Here is a 17,319-nt window from a genome sequence, read left to right as displayed (position 1 = left end):
GTGACTAACATTAAAAAATAATAATAACATGGTGATTTGAAGAAACAAGGCTTGGGGTTAGGTTTAAAAAAACAAAAACAAAACTAGATCAGAGAGTCGGAGAAAGCCTCCCTAAAAAGGCAAAATTTATACTGAGGCCAGAAGGTGTGAACCATGTGAAATCTAGGGAAGGGCATTCCTGGCAGAAGGTACAGCAGGAGCAAAGGCCCTGAGGCAGGAACAAGGTAGGATGTTCAAGGAACGGAAAGAAGGTCTGTGGGACGTGAGCGTAGTGAGTAGGAATAAAGAGGTAGGCAGTGACATAACGTGTGGGCCGGGACACTAATTCTGCACCCCCCCCATGCCATCCCTGCCCCATCCCTTCCCTGGCAGGAAACTGTCTCAGTTTCCCCTGCTCCTTGCTGCAATAACAAAGATCACAAACGTGGTGGCCTAAAACAACCCGCATTTATTCTCCTACAGCTCCAAAGGTCTTAGGTCTGGAGGCTCTAGAGGTGAACTGTTTCCTTACCTTCTGCAGTGGTGAGAGCTGCATTCTTTGCCTTTCTTGGCTAGTAGCCCCTTCCTGACCCTTCAGAGCCAGCATGCGGCCTCTTGCCTCCAGAGGCCTCTTGCCTTCCTCTCTTATGGCAGATCTCCCTCGGCTTCCTTCTTCTAAGGATCCATGTGATGGCATTTAGGGCCTACCCAGTTAATCCAAGATAATCTCCCCATTTTCAACATCCTCAACTTCCATCACCCCTGCAAAGACCCCCTTTCCACGTAAGGTAACATATATGGGTTCCAGGGCTTAGGGCTTGATGTCTCTGGGGGCCACTTTTAGCCCACTGCACTCATCCAACAAGCCCCCTGGAGAATGCTGTGCCCAGGTCCTCGACTGGCCATTACTATGAGGTTTCACTGGACTGGGTTCCGTGACCTTACTTCGAGTCCCCGCTTTGCCACTCAGCACCTACATATTTTAGAAAAGCCCCTGGACCTCTCTGGGCCTCAGTTTCCCATCTGTAAAAGTAGTATGTGGACCAGATGAGCCCTAAGATTCCTCCAGGTTCCTCCTTAAGGGTCAGTAGCGAGCACGTTCATCACAGCCCGGGCAGCTGACCAGTCCCCCTCCTGTCCAGCCCATCCCAAAGGTACACTGCTCCATGTGACCTCTCCAGAGCATCACTCTAGGGGGAGGAGCTCAGACATCCCTTTAGGTCACAGGTCACAAATGGGGGATAGAAGGTCCCACCCAGATCGCCTACAAGTTTTATTGGGAGGCCTACAGAGTTTTCTAAAGAATGATTTTGTGGCAAAATAGAGAAAGCAAGAGGTTTCACAATGAAACTGATTTCCAGCCTCTCAAAAATAAAGAGGAATAATCAGAAGAGCTATTAGCATCAACTCTATTCGTGGGGAGACAGCCAGCCTGGGGAGCTGGACGGGGCCTAGCGTGGGCTCTCCAGCTCCCCAGGATCCCGAGTCCGCCAATCGGCTCAGCCTGGACGCTGTAAACACTGGAGTTTGAGGATCCCGTCCAGTTTTTGTGATGTGAAGAATTACAGTACTGATTGTTACTGGGCTCAGAGGCCCTCACCTCACTTCTCAGCTAGAGCACTGCGGTAAAATTCTAGCTCTCAAGAGCCTAGTCTCCCCTTTCATCATCTTCCCCCACTCCAGCACGATGAGATCTAGAACAGAGCTTTGCAGAGACCTCAGACTCATTTTTCCACGGCCCCCAAGTCTTCCTACTCTAACTTTGCTCCCAGTATCCGAGAGCAGGTGGAGGGTGGATGGTGAGAAGGGGGTCAGAGCGTAGTGCGATGTCTGAGGAGAGACGCGGCAGGCCTCCTGCCAGGACCAGCTGCTCCTCAGCAGCCTTTCTCGCCTGGTTGGGGCAGAGCAGGCAGCCCCTACCTCCAGACTGTGCATGACACACAGGCCTGGCCCACCTGCTCCCCATCCTGTGTATTTGGGATTAGTTAGTGGTCGGCACTGAGGTGACCCGCACCTATGCAAATTTTCCTGTGGCATTGACCCAGGACCCCCACACGCCCTGCCTGAGAGCCCAAGGCCTGGCCCCCAGAAAGCCTCAGTGGGGAAGAGCTGGCGAAAGTTTTTGGAAGGTCTAGAGATGCCAGACTGACTGTGTTAGCTTGGGGTTGACTGTCCAGCTAGCGAAATGGAAGAAAAGAGGCTTTAGTTTAGTCCTTGCCAGAAAGCACAGAAAATGCTTGCTGAGCGGAAGATAAGCACCATGCTGGTCTTATGAGGAGAAAGAAGAGAAGGAGCTTGGAGGATGTTGACATTTCTAACCAGGAAGGAACCTTGCTGTTCCCTGCTAGGAGTCAGGCCCATAGCCCTCCCAGGAAGATGGGTCTTCAAGGAAGTCCGTGGACCCACACAGGGTGATTTGGACAATGCAAGATTCCAGGCTTCCCATCTAGACCCGCTACCTCAGACGTCCAGGGGGCAAGTTCAGAGAGACTTTAACAGGCCCCTTGGTTGATTCTGATGCCTCCTGAAGTGTGAGAACTGCCTAATGTGACCACATGATGGCCGTGGGATCCTGGTCTACCCTGGAAAGCAAGGCCCATTGGAGGATGGCCTACGCAGGGGCTATGGATGCCTGAGAAGGGTAGAAGCCACATACGGAAGGCAGGTTCTTCAGTCCCATCTGAGAACAAGGGGCAACTAGTGAATAAATCCTCATAGACGTAGAGATGGCCATAGAGCAAGGATGGGAGGGACTGCGGAGGAAGCATGAGGTTGGGTCCTCAGCCACAGCTAGGCCAATGGCTCTCACTAAGGGGTACATTTTGCTTCCTCCCCAAAGGGACATTGGGCAATGTCTGGAGACATTTTGGATTGTCACAACTGGCAGGGACTGTGGAGGGAAGAAGGGTGTTCTTGGCATCTAATGGGCAGAGATCAGGGATGCTGCTAAGCATCCTTCAGTGTCCAGTACAGCCCCCCACAACAAAGATGGGTCCAACTCCCAAGATATCAATAGTTCCAGGTTGAGAAACCCTGATCTAAACCCAAAAGACCACTCCAGACAGCTGGGCAGGACCAACATTCATAAGTACTGGCAAAGGAGAGTCACCCTCCAGGCTTCTAAGAAGTCCCATCCATCTATGGGCTCCCAGTTTATTTATTGAAAGAAGAAATGATACATGAAAGTGACCAGGCTCTCATTCAACAGATAAATACATTCAACACCTCTACCCCATTTGGAGGGAAAGCCCAAATCTGAATTTGAGGTTCTTCACCAGTATGTGGCTCAACCAAATGTCTTCCCACCACCACTGTTCTCAGTGACTCTCAACTAGGGGAACAGCAAGAAGGAAACATCTGACTTTCAGGCTTTCTCCACTGCTCATTGGTAGTGCGACCTTTGACAAGTTACCTAATCTCTCTGCACTTCAGTTACCGTCATTGTCAATGAAGACACACGTGTTTAGTCCTATGTGTTGGGCATTTTATGCTCATGACCTTGTTTAACCCACAGGAGAGGAGGGGTGTGAAGTGGGTGTTGAAGGTTGAGTAGGAGCTAATTCCTGGCAGAGGGAGGGTGAAATGGCATTCCAGGGAGGTCAAGTATAAAGGTAAGAGCAGTCAACAGGGTGCTCTTTGGAGGAGGAGAGAGAGTGGAGATCAGGATTGAGAATGATGGGAGGTAGTAGTCTGGAAGGGAAGCAGAGAATTCCTGATGTCCTGTACCTTGGGAACAAGGACATGACAGAAAGGGTCTGAGTTTCCCTACCTGTGCTGTCCAACCCCCATAGAACATGCTTTTTCTCAGCAAAAGCGATGAATGCCTCCTTTCCCAGGCTTCTGAGACATTAAGTCCTTGGAACTTAATGTTCCAAGTCCTTGAGGGGCCACTGTCCAGTGCTATAACTGCCAGCCACATTTAGCTACTTAAATTTCATTAAAATTAGATAAAATTTCGGATTCAGTTTCTCACTGACCATGGGCACATTTCAAGTACTCATTCCCACATGTAACCAGTGGCTATAAAATTGGACAATGTAGACATAGGATGTTCCCATCATCACAGAAAGTTCTACCAGACCATGCTGGCTTAGAGCAACCTTGGCTGTTTTATACAGAACCAGCATTTTCCCTTTTTCTGTTTCTGTCTAATCAGCCCATGAACACATTAGTAGAAAAAGTAACAGCAGGTGCCACACAGCTAAGGGCTATCAGCTTAACCTCGTTTAACCATTGCTGCAACCCCATGAACTAGGTATTATTAACCTGCTTTAGAGATGAATCGATGGAGATTCAGACAGCATAAGTATCCAAAGTTGCACAACTTATAACCAGCAGAGCCAAGAGTTGAACCCAGTGCCCCCAACCGATAGCCCACTCTCTTAACCAGTAGCTTCCTGGTTCCCGTAGGAACCCATTAAGTGGCTAGATCCCAGGGTGAGCAGATTCACCGCAATTAGCCTGATTTTCCCCTCAGACCTGGTTATCACTGTCAGACTGGGAGCTGGGAATCTATGGAAATCTACTTCTGATTTTGCTCTTGGGTGAACAGAAACAAAATAGCTCAACCTGGGTGTTCCCCTTGGTCCCATATTAAAAATATTCCTCCCCAGCTCGTCACATGGGACTCTTAAATAAGTTTGTGTTGACAAAACACTTCAAATGCATTATTTAAACAGAGGTGTTAAAGGCTCTTTAAAAAGGAGCGAGGAGGGTGAGGATAAAAACAGGTCTCCCTGAAGATTCACGACAGACAAGCCATGTGAGCCATTTCGGAGTTGCCTAGGTAATTGTTCCCTGTAATGTTTGCAGACTGGCCTCATCAGCAAGAGAGGTTGGATTCCTGCTCTTTAGCCTCTGGCTTGGAGTAACTCCTTTCTCCTGTCTCTGTTTAAAAACGGAAGGATCTGGGGTGAGCATCAATCAGACCTAGTTTCAAATCTCAGCCCTTCTCTATGCTTACTGTGGGAGCCTGGGAAACATACATAACCTCTCTGGGCTCAGTTTTGCCTCTGTAAAACAGTCTGTTGAGAGTAAATGAAGTCACTTCTCCACCAGCACCTGGTATGTTACAGACCCTCAAACAGTATCAGCCTTTCATCTCTGCTGAAGCCCCATTTATAGTCACATGATATCAAAAGATCGGGCGTTTCAGAGCTGAGCGGGAGCTGAGTGACATTTTTGAGCAGCCATCTCAACAGAAAATTCCTCTGTTATCACCATGTAGGTAAACCACTGGCTTGTGAAATGTCTGTAATCAAGAACCACTCCAGTGTGTTTGGTGACATTTTCCAAGAGGGTAAAACAGAATGTTCCCTCTGACAATTGCAGACCTCTCCACGCAGAAGAGTGGAAGTGGCTCTGACGCAGGCCACCAGCGCTTTGTGAAACACAGCAAGGAGGAGGTGCGACTGGCCCCGAGTGAGCAGCTGGAGGGGCCACTTGGGGCCCTGCCCTCAGAGCTCGAGCCCTGGCTTCCGATTGATCCCGAATGACCATCGGCGCAGACTAGGGGTTGGGGGAAATGATGGGACCGAGATTATAAATCCCTAAAGCTGGGAAGGTAGAGCAAAGGGCTAGGTAAGGGTCAGCCTTGATACCTGGGACCAAAATCAAGAGGGGCTCAGAGAAGCCACAGTGCCCGAAGGCTGGGGAGCAGACAGATGTTATAGTCAGACTGAAAGTGGATGGGAGGGTTAAAAAGAGGCCCGTTGTCAGGAAGCAGGAGGACAGAGCTCAGAGGGAAGAAGGACAGAGGTGAGGCAGAGCAGGTCAGAAGGTCTGGATTGTGATATGAAGTCAGTTCCATCTCAGCCATGACTTATCTCCATCTTTAGAGGATGACCAGGCTGCGGAACCTAGCTGAGATTGTCTCCTCCTGAATCTGAGTTCAAGAGCAGAGAGCCAGGAAAGCTTTGCAGTTAAGAAGTCAGCACTTAGAGAACAAGTCTGGGTTTGAATCCCAACTCCTGCACATAGCTGTGTAATTTGGGCTAATGATTTAACCTCTCTGGGCCTCCATCTCCTTATCCGATGATGATTATGAAGATTATGATTATGGTAATGAAGATGCTAATGATGGTGACAATGGAGGAGGGTGGTGATACTGGTAGTGATGGTGATGATGGTAATGATGAGAGTGATTATGGCAATGATGGTTATGCGGACGAGGAGAAGCTGGATGGTGATGATCATCAGAATAATGGTGGTGGTGGTGGTATCAGTGGAAGTTTGGGTGGTGGTGGCAATGGTGTTGATGGCAATAGTGATGATGGTGATGATGATGATGTGATGGTACTGGGGATGGTGATAGTGATGATAGTGATTCTGTTAATGTGATGGTGGTGGTGGTGGTATTGATGGTGATAATGGTGATAGTGATGATGGTGGTGGTGATAGTGATGATGGTGGTGATGGTGGTGATGGTGATGATGACAATAGTAATGATGGTGATCTTGGTGTTGGTAGTGATGGTGATGACAGTGATGTTGGTGATGGTGATGAGGGTGGTGGTGGTGATGCTGGTGATGGTGATGAGGGTGGTGGGTAATGATGTTGATGTTGATGAGAGTGGTGGTGGTGATGATGGTGATGAGGGTGGTGCTGATGATGTTGATGGTGATGAGGGTGGTGGTGATGGTGATGAGGGTGGTGGTGGTGATGCTGGTGATGGTGATGAGGGTGGTGGTGGAGATGAGGGTGATGGTGGTGGTGATGGTGATGAGAGTGGTAGTGATGATGGTGATGGTGATGAGGGTGGTGGTGGTGATGGTGATGAGGGTGATGGTGGTGATGCTGGTGATGAGGGTGGTGGTGGTGATGCTGGTGATGAGAGTGGTGGGTAATGATGTTGATGTTGATGTTGATGAGAGTGGTGGTGGTGATGACGGTGATGGTGATGAGGGTGGTGCTGATGATGTTGATGGTGATGAGGGTGGTGGTGATGGTGATGAGGGTTGTGGTGGTGATGCTGGTGATGGTGATGAGGGTGGTGGTGGTGATGGTGATGAGGGTGGTGGTGGTGATGGTGATGAGGGTGATGGTGGTGGTGATGGTGATGAGAGTGGTAGTGATGATGGCGATGGTGATGAGGGTGGTGGTAGTGATGGTGATGAGGGTGATGGTGGTGATGATGGTGATGGTAATGAGGGTGGTGGTGGTGGTAATGGTGATGAGGGTGGTGGTGATGGTGATGAGGGTGATGATGATGCTGATGAATGATGATAATGAGAGCCTCCAATTCAGAATGGCTGTGAATACTGGACTGAAAAACTGTGACCCTGAGCATCTTAGTGTCTGTCTCGCTTACAACATCCATAAAACGTCGTTAATATCCATCCCTACCTCATAGTTGTCAAAAGGATTAAATTAAAACCCTTGTAAGGTGCTTGACACATAAATGCTTAATAAACACTAGCTATCATTTTTATGGTCTTATTTATTTTGTTGCTCTGTTCCCCTCATTTTCAGAATCATTTCTGTTTATCTTGGCGCAGCTATCATTCGTCTCATTATTAGTGCTTATTCAGAATTAGGATGACCAATCACCCACTCCCCCGGGGGCTTGTTGTTTTCTCTGTCTGTCCTGCCTCCTACATCTGAAGTTGTCCAGGGCTCTGCCAGGGGATGAGCCTTCTGTGTCCCTGGATCTTTGAAATGGGGAAGTGAGAAGGAGGACCAAGGCCAGGTTGTAGCCATCTGGAAGTGATGCCCACAAAGTTGGATGTGTACCAGCCATCAGCGCCAACGTCCGTGAGCTTACCTCTGTGCTTGACGAGGGGGCTACCTGCGTTCCCACATGTTGCTGGTGATTCTGCTGAGCAGCAAGCTGGGCACCCACAGCGTGTTGGCTCCATGCAGAGTCCTGAGGGTGACTGTAGAAATTCTGTACAGATGTAGGTCTTGTAGACCGGGGCCATCAGCCTGTCCCCCCTGAGATCATGCCTTTCTCACTTCCCCTATATTGTCTTCCAGAGGTGTGGATGGCAAGTCACACAAACCACTGCCCCTTGGTGTGGAGAATGACCGAGTCTTCAGTGACCTGTGGGGGAAGGACCATGTGCCCGTGATCCTCAACAACCCGTATTCAGAGAAGGAGCAGGTAAGCGGATGGTGCCAGCTTGGCTCCCACACTGCACGGCTCCCTAAACCTTCCCTGGCATGAAGAGGAGGGGAGGAGATGGCAATGTCAAACCATGTTGGGATGGGAATGATCCACCACGCCTAGAGAGCTCAGGGGCTCTGAGGCCAGGAGCATGCCTCCTAGGAGATGGGTTTTGGCTTTGTTTTGCTTTGTTCATGATCTTGCCATTTTTTGAAATTCAATTCTGTTTTCACCAACAGAGGCACTCCCATGCCATTCACATCCCAAATTTAGAAAGTAAAGATACACGGTAAAAAGTTTTCCTCTCTCCCCTAATTCCAGCCACATTCCAGCAATTCCAGCAATATTTATCATTTCTGTGGTTCTTTCCACAATACTTTACGCATAGACTCTCTCTCTCTCTCTCTCTCACACACACACACACACACACACACACACACACACACACACTGTTTTCATGCAAATGAGAACACATTATACATATTTCTCTGCACCTCGCTTTTCACTTACCAACATATTCTGGTGATTACCCCCAATTTGTGGGGGAGGGGAGGCCTGGCTCTTTTTCACAGCTGTATAATATTCCATTGCATGGCTCTGCCATACCTACTGAGCCAGTCCTCCATAATGGACACTCAGGTCCTTGCCGGTATTCTGCCATGACATTGCCTAAATGCCCCACATGGCACATGGGCAATCTTTTCAACAGCATAAATTCCTAGACATGATATTGCTGGCTCAACGATCATATACATTTGTGATTGGGGCAGAAATGGAGAAATGGCTCACCGTAAACATTGTCCCAATCCTACCAGCTAAGCAGGAGAGCAATGGTGTCCCCACAGCCTCACCAGTCTAACGTATTATCAAACTTTTCGGTCTTTGCCAGTTTGCTGAGGTGTGTTTTGACAGCTGAGTCGATGTTGTTTCTGAGCATAGAGAGATTTGGCTAGAGATAGGCAGTGCCTCATTCTCACCGGCTTGGACAGCTCACAGACCAGGCCATTGCAACCCTATTAAAGCAGACGAATTTGCTACCTATCCTCTGCACTGCAACAATTTATGGGAGGAATGGTGTGTGGGAGGTCAGAACAGGGAGATGGCCCAAGTCACCTTATTCTCATCCACCCTGGATGGGACGGGGCAGGGGGCCAGGTATCTGATGTATCTGGATGGATGGCACCGTTCACTACCAGCTCACCTGAGCAATGACCCAAAGCCTCTCTACATAGCCTCCCAAGGGGAGGAGGGAACATTCCAGAGCCTCAGCGGGGATTGCTTTCCTTAAGGGCTGATAGCTAGCCAGGAAGATAAGGATGTCAGGATTCTGCGGTAGGTCAGAGCTATGCTCCCCCTGGCTAGTGACTCACCCTCTTGCAGAGACATCTAGGAATGCTTGGAGGAGGAACACCAATAGAGACATCTATTATGCTGTCCTCAAAACTCAGGGCCACACCGTGAGCTGTGAGGGGGCTATTTTCCATTCATGACTAATCGAGCAAATAAAGTTAACATTCTTCTTTGTATTTCCTTTCTTAACTGAAAAGAAAGGGGTATTGCCATAATTCAAATCCTTGCAAGACAGAAGAAGAACAGAAAGAGACAGCCTCAGGCTAGACCCAGGCTCTGGACATGATTTGTTAGGTCTGTACTATATTGCCTTAAAGGATAATTTGTATTTGTACTTTGAATTTACTGCCAGTGTTCTAAAATTTTATATGTGTTGTATTCACAGCTTCTCTTAAAAAAGGTGGACACTCTGACCACCTCGAGCCTATATTCTTATGAGACAATAATCTGCATGGACAGAGCATGGGCTTTCCAGTTTGCCACAATCCCCACCACTCCCTATTGTACCCCTCCCCTTAAGACCAATGTCTGTTGTTACTTTTTGTAACATTAGTACTACTGGTTTTCTTAGGATGAAAGGGAAATATTTTTATATCCATCACTTGATTATAAGTGGCAGGTAAAAATAAACCAGGAGGTTTGTATGTTTTAGGAAACACGAGAAAGATTTCTTGTTTTACAGAAATGAAGAATATTCTTATGTGTTTAATATGCAGCCGAGTGTTTCATCTTGAAATTAGCTAGCCTCCTTTGCTAATTTACCTTATCTACGTACCTATCCCTCCAGGTGTCAGAGTTTGTAACTGCTGGTTTGCATTAACTCCTGAGACCTGACCTACAGAGACAAAGCAGAGGATGCTTTGACCCCACGAGAAAGACCCTTAAAGTCACTGCTGAATTCTAAGCAACGACAGGATGATGGCCATTTCCTTTTATGCTGCTTACCTCGACTTGACAGTGATAGCTTAGAAACTATAATCTTGAACTTCAGGCCTGAGGAGTGGGGCTCTCAATATTGGGAACGGGGCAGAAGTGATTAATAAGACCACTGGCCCTCTTTTCAGAGCTTCATGATGCAATGATCAGTGTCTTAGGTCAGGCAGGCTGCTCTAATTCCAGAATTCCATGAACTGGGTGGCTTACAAAAAACACATTTATTTCTCACAGTTCTAGAGGCTGGGAAGTCCAAGATCAAGGCAACAGCAGTTCAGGGTCTGCTGAGAGCCCACTTCCTGGTTCATGGCAGAGGTCTTCTCTCGCTGTGTCCTCACAGGGCAGAAGAAGCATCTCTCTGGGTCTCTTTTAGAAGGTGATCTAATCCCTTCCCCAAGCCCCCACCCACGAATACCCCCACCTTGGGGATTAGGTTTCAACATATGCATTTGGGAGTCAGAGGGGCTTAAACAATTTGCCCATAGCCATCAGGAAGAGGTGCTGAGAACTTGCCTTAGAGCTCCTCAAAAATGGTCGTTCCGTTTGTCTGGAGAAGGAGAGACGGTGCTGGGCAAGGTAGGAACAATCACATCTTCCTAAGGATAAGACAGTTTTAGAATTGGGAGCTCCTGGATTCATGACATACAGATCAGCCGTGCCAGGAGGTACATTCTCTCCTTTATCACCGGCAAATCCTCAGTGTCGTTTTGACCCCAAAACCACCGGCTATCAAGATCACCCTGACTCGGTTGTCTGTGCCTCAGTTTTCCAAATGCGTCTCAGAGATTCAGCTGGAAGAGGGTAGAGATCTAAGTGGCTGGTTATATTTGAGTCCCAGCCCAGTGCTATGGAAGCAGCCCTGTTACTTCCTGCTAGACATCTCCATAGCCACAGTGCTGAGAAATGTTTCCCAGGCCAGGCAAATTAATAAAAAACGTAATGTTCTTCTTTCTACCCTAAAAGACCGGCGTATATGCCTAGCTTCTTCTCTACCTGCTCAAAGCCACTTTACCTGGAGCTCCCGGGACCGGCTTCCTTCCTCCCAGTTGTAACCCACATTCGCTGCTTTTTTAGGCATCTGCGGGGGGGTTAGCATTGTTAATAATACAAAGAGAGACCCAGCTACTACCTGCCTTCCTGAGTCAGGAAGAGACCGGGCAGGTGAAAAAAACAGCTGGTCTGCATTTTCCCCAAGGACGGGGCCAAAGGGGACAGAGTCCAGGGGAAGCAGGGTGGATACAGGCTAGACAAGAGAAAGAAGGTCTGTGAGGTCTGCCCCTTCCTTCTTGATTCTCTCCTCTATCCGGAGTCAAGGAAAATCAGCCACAGAAGCACCCTCTCTTCAGGCGGTCTCTGGAGGCTGAGATGTTCATCTCTATCTAGTGGTGATTTTTCTTGCTAACGGTTTCCGCAGTCGGTACAGCCAGTGAGACTCAAGTCCCTCGTCACCAGAACACAGTGTGTGAATGACTGTAATGCTCGTCTTCTCCTTTTTTTTTTTTCTTTTCTTTTCTTTTTTCCTTTATTTTAAGATAGATAGCAGGAGCAGGAGCAGGGAGGAGAGGGAGAAGCAGCTCTCCGCTGAGCAGGGAGCCCGACATGGGACCCGATTCCAGGACCCTAGGTTCATGACCTGAGCCGAAGGCTGATGCTTAACCGACCCGTGTAACGCTCGTCTTTAACATCCCTTTAAAAACTCTCTCTGGCCTGGGCTGGTAGATAGAATAAATCAGCTCCCCCATCACCATACCTTTACCTGACCCCTGCCACATGTGTAGCCCTGGGGTAGAAACAAAGATGACTAAACCTCGCCCTCCCTCCCATAAGACCTTCACAGATGAATGTGGGGAGACAGACACCAGTACAGTGCATTTAATCCTAAAATACAAAGGGACACAAAACACTGTGGGAACATAAATACCTCAGCAGGTATTAGGAAATGTTTAGCTGAAGAGGTAACATTTGAACTGGGTTTGGAAGGTCATACAGGAATTTGCCAAGTAGAAAGTAGGAAAAGGTATTATAGTAAAAGGAACCACTGTGGCAGATACAGGATACACTGCTTTTTTTTTTTTTTTCTTGCTAAGGATCATTGTTGGACCTCTGAGGTCATCTTTAGTGCTGATACCGCCTGGGACACATATGGACTTTTTTTTTTTTAAGATTTTATTTATTTATTCGACAGAGAGAGATCACAAGTAGGCAGAGAGGCAGGCAGAGAGAGAGAGGAGGAAGCAGACTCCCTACCAAGGAAAGAGCCCGATGCGGGGCTCGATCCCAGGACCCTGGCATCCTGACCTGAGCCGAAGGCAGAGGCTTTAATCCTCTGAGCCACCCAGGCGCCCCACATATGGACTTTTGACACCATTCTTAAGGCCCTTTACATAATAATCCTCTTAAGTGAAAATGCTACCCTATGTAAATGACTTGAGAAACTGCCATTGGTCCATTCTCTCTGCAAAACCTCAGTATTTGAATCAAGCCCTTCTCTGCTTCCCTTCTTCTTTTCTTTTTTTTTTTTTTTTAAAGATTTATTTATTTACGGGCACCTGGGTGGCTCAGTCGGTTAAGCATCTACCTTCGGCTCAGGTCATGATCCCCGTGTCCTGGGATCGAGTGAGTTGGGCTCCCTGCTCAGTGGGAAATCTGCTTCTCCCTCTCCCTCTAACCTCTCTTCCCCTCCCACCTTGTGCTCTCTCTCTCTCTCAAATAAATAAATAAAATCTTTTTTTAAAGATTTTATTTATTAATTTGACAGATCACAAGTAGGCAGAGGCAGGCAGAGAGAGAAGAGGAAGCAGGCTCTCTGCTGAGTAGAGAGCCTGATGCGGGGCTCAATCCCAGGACCCTGGGATCATGACCTGAGCCGAAGGCAGAAGCTTTAGCCCACTGAGCCACCCAGGTGCCCCAATAAATAAAATCTTTTTTAAAAAAAGATTTTACTTATTTGAAAGGGAGGGGCAGATGGAAAGGGAAAGAGAATCTTGGGCCGACTTCATGCCCAAGCAGAGGCCGATGCGGGGCTCGATCTCACGACCCCGAGATCATGACCTGAGTCAAAATCAAGAATTGGGTCCTTAACTGACTGAGCCACTCAGGCGCCCCTGTGCTTCCCTTCTTATTAGGCAATTTTTTCCTTACCTGCCTGATTTGCTTTCCGAAGGGGGAAAGGGTGAATTGTGTCCTGCTTCAGGGCCGAATGTCTATTTTTCAGTTACTTATTAAGCATCAGTCTGCTTCACGGATGTGAGGAAGGATCTTGGGCCTGGGGGAGGTGGGATTTCCAATACGGCTCCCCTGACTTATTCAACTCTCTGCCCTTCTCTCCAGCCTCTTGCCGACACTGGCAATCAGGTAATCAGATAGATGACTGGTACATCAAAATCCCCCTGCCCACCACCTCATCTGGAGCCTGGCATTTCCTCACCACTGGGGACACGGGGCTTGCTAGCTGCTTTCAAAATGTCAAAATCTGTTGAGAAGCTTTTCTGTACTATGAAGTGTTAGCATTATCCCAGTGCCTAGAAAGCCCCAAATTAGGAGGCGAGGGGAGGGGGAGTGCTTGTGGGTCCCCAGCGATCAGAGGATCAGAGGGGGGACAGGGCGCCTCTCCGCCCAGGCACGCACCGCAGCTGTCCAGCGGGTGCTGGCTTTGGCCAAAAAGCCGAAAGCAGGCAGCCAGCCCCAGCCGGGCTGCTGCATCTCAGTGAAGGCAAAACCGGCGACACTCCCTGCCTCTCCGCGACATCCAGCCAGCTGTCGGGAAACAGTCACGTTAATGACAGCAGGGTAAAAATAACAATAATGTGGATCCCCGTGCCCCGTTGTAGGGCGTGGCCATTCAGACTCTTGGACTCCCCAGCCCCAGCTCTGGGGACCTCTCTGTTTGGGTCTCCTCCTCCCGGTGACCTTGGTCAGACTACAAAACAGCATCTGCACGGAGGCCCCCTTTCCTAACAGGCTTGTCCAGTTCTGGGGAGGTGAAAATAGCAGCTGATAATGTGTGTTGAGCCCCGTCCGGCGCGGTGCTGAGCACCTCAGGTCCCCGGTCTCACGGAGTGCCCCCCCCCACCCCAACCCAATAAAGTACTGTCGCCCCCATTTTACAGATGACTGAACTGAGGCACAGAGGGTTCGCTTGAGGAAGGTCACGTGACTAGTGAGGGGCAGAGCCCCACAGCCCGCTCTTAATTCTTAAAGGCCCCGCACAGAATGAGGGCCCCGAAAATGTGCATCATCATCATTATTATTATTGTCGTTGTTGCTGTTGTTTCCTTTGGCTGATTCTGGTCAGGTTTGTTTAGGTACAGTTTTTCTGCTCATTGTTGTATGGCTAACGTGAGACCGAGAGGGCAGGAAGCACATCTCTGTGCCTGGAAAGGGAATGTGAGTAGCCGGCTAGTCTCGGTGACAGAGCTGCCCCCTCTCCCTTTGTGACTCCATCGTCATCCTTGTTGATCGTGATCAAGGCAGCGGCAGCGTGTGTCTTTCTGCTGCAGTGCCAGGGGTCAGGCTCTAGGAGTCCACAGGGGCCGGCAGCCGGGGTCTACAGTGGAAAGGCCCAGCCCTTGAGGGCCTGAATCCCACGGCCTGCTCTGTTGCCTGTTAGCAGTTAATTTGAAGATAGTCATTTCACCTCTTAGAGCCTCTGTCTTCCCCTCCCAAAGATGGGTCACCACGAGGAGGAGGAGATATGCAGCAGCATAGCCCCACTCAGCCACTGAATAGGCATTTGCTAAACATTGCTCATGATGGATGTTGAGAAGTTCACCATCTGGGCATTGTCTTTTCATCAAATGGTTGCCTTGACTTCCAGAAACTTCCAGAAACTTCCACTTCTGAGAGGAGCTACAGACATCACACACACACAGCAGTTATCACACTGTCATAGGATGCTCTCAAACTGGACACCAAGAAAAAGCCTCAACAAAGATACTTTCTGGGAACGGATGTGGAACGGAGTCTCCCTCAGCCCCCAGTGACAGCAGAATCCAAACCTTGCTGATATTTTGCTTCCCTCTACCCACGCCATCACCAGCTGGTGACCCTCGGGCTCCTTCTCGGTCACTTAGCCATGAGACCAGCCCTTCAGGTCCTGCTACCCCAGGTAGGCAGAGCCAGGGCAGAGCCAGGAAGCGGGGCCTGAATTGATGGGGGTTTGGGTTCAGCCCTGCAGGAATTTCCACATATTTTGCTAACTGTTTGTTTTAATAGCGAGTGTATTCAAAGCAAGCTGTCCCAACTGTTTCCAGTGGGACAATGATGTCTGGTTCAGGAATCGGCGATACCACTCCCACGCTTATTCACGGCGTCAAACCACATTCATGTTCTTTTCCCAGATAAGCCATGTTAAGTCAAAGTCCTTTTTCTTCCACACTGTGCAAATGGACACCTCTCCAAACAGAGATTCTCAGAGGTTCATAGGACTTTCCTTTTCTGAGTATCACAAGATACCTTGTAAGGTAAAAAGCTCAAAACATGATTGCAGCCTTGTGCATTTTAAATATTTAGCAAGTGAATGCTTTTAATCAACACATGCACATAGTACAAATGTAGTAGAACGGGGATGGGCCACAAGATCATTACAGGATTTCTTTTAAAATCAATTCATCATGCTCATATACATTTGGTCTGGTAATGGGACCAAGTTCAAAGTTGTCTAATAGCATCTGGCCACTTTGCAATATCAGTGCCACGTCAGCATCTACTCAGCAACGTAACTTAACGTGCTTAAAGACCCCTTAAAGACGTAACTTAAAGACCCCTTCCGTGCAGAGGCCCTTGTCTATCCCAGCTGTGGGATAGCTGGTCTGGCTGTGGAGCACCTCCTTGTAATTACCCTCCACAGAAAATAGCCTGTTGAATCGGGGGGCGGGGTGGGGGGGGGTGAGAAGAGGGCAGAGAATCAGTGATTTCGAGCTTCCTTGGAGTTATTATACAGAATGAATCGCTTTAGAAATAACGCTTTGAATACACTACTAGGAAATTATACTGGAAGGTCCGAAACACAGTTGGTTAAGTTTTATAAGGAGCAGTTTTTTTCATCGCACAGATGGGTGCCTGCCTGCTTATATATGTGTCTGCCGTCCTGGACCCTGACGGGCCATAGCTCACAACCCGGTTACGCTTGCTGCCCATGGTGCTGCTTGAGATGGCCGTGGAGGGTACGATGTGTGTGTCTGGCCCCTGGGGTGGCTGGCATGGTCCCCAGCTCAGCCCCAGGAGGCTACCCTCATTTTAGGACGATCCAAGCAGGACAGGCTGCTGCAGGCCTAGAAGGGAGACGCTGTCCCAGGCGCCAACAGTCAGAGTCAGAAGCTACTTGCTTCGTACAGGTTTGGACTCTAGCTCCTGGATTGTTTCCTAGGGCTGCTATCACAAAACATCACAGACTGGGTGGTTTAAACAGCAGGAACGTTCTGGAGGCTGGCGATCTCCTGAAATCAAGGTGTTGACAGGTTGGGTGGTTCCGGGGGCCATGAGGGAGAATCCTCCCCAGGGCTCTTTCCGAGCTTGTGGATGGCATCCTTGTGTTTGTGCGGCCTTGTCCCTGTGTGTGTGTCTGTCTCGAAATTTCCCCTCTTTATAAGTGGCATAGGGCCCACCCAAAAGACCTCATTTTAACTTAATGACCTCACTAGAGACCCCAAATAAGACCATAGTCTGAGGTGCTGGGGGTTAGGACACCAGCCTATGAATCTGGGAGGGACACAGTTTGGACCCGAAAAATTCCTAAAATGTTGTATCTCCCGAGAGCCCTCCCTTCCTGCTGTCACGTGCTTGTCCCCAGTTTACAGTGAGGCTCCTGACTGTGACAGCCCATAATTGGGGAAGGGCAAGGTGCTTGGCTTCTGTTTCTAGATCTTCCAGATTCTGACGTCTTGTGTCTGTCTTCTTGCCTTAAAAGCCCCCCTCCCTCCAACTTCTGCAGAAGGCTCACCATCCTCCCACTC

At 48.9% G+C, this 17,319-nt stretch overlaps 1 protein-coding gene across 1 annotated transcript in view; it reads left to right on the top strand.

Annotated features, from left to right (window-relative positions):
• NOS1 (nitric oxide synthase 1) overlaps nucleotides 1-17,319 on the top strand; it is a 171,552-nt gene that overhangs the window by 94,682 nt on the left and 59,551 nt on the right. Inside the window, 1 exon segment of the mRNA XM_047698064.1 lies at nucleotides 7,954-8,080. Coding sequence (XP_047554020.1) covers nucleotides 7,954-8,080 — 127 coding nt within the window.

Source organism: Lutra lutra, chromosome 12, assembly GCF_902655055.1.
Source record: "Lutra lutra chromosome 12, mLutLut1.2, whole genome shotgun sequence".
In the NCBI taxonomy this organism is placed as follows: domain Eukaryota; kingdom Metazoa; phylum Chordata; class Mammalia; order Carnivora; family Mustelidae; genus Lutra; species Lutra lutra.
This window is presented reverse-complemented; position numbering and strand designations above follow the sequence as displayed.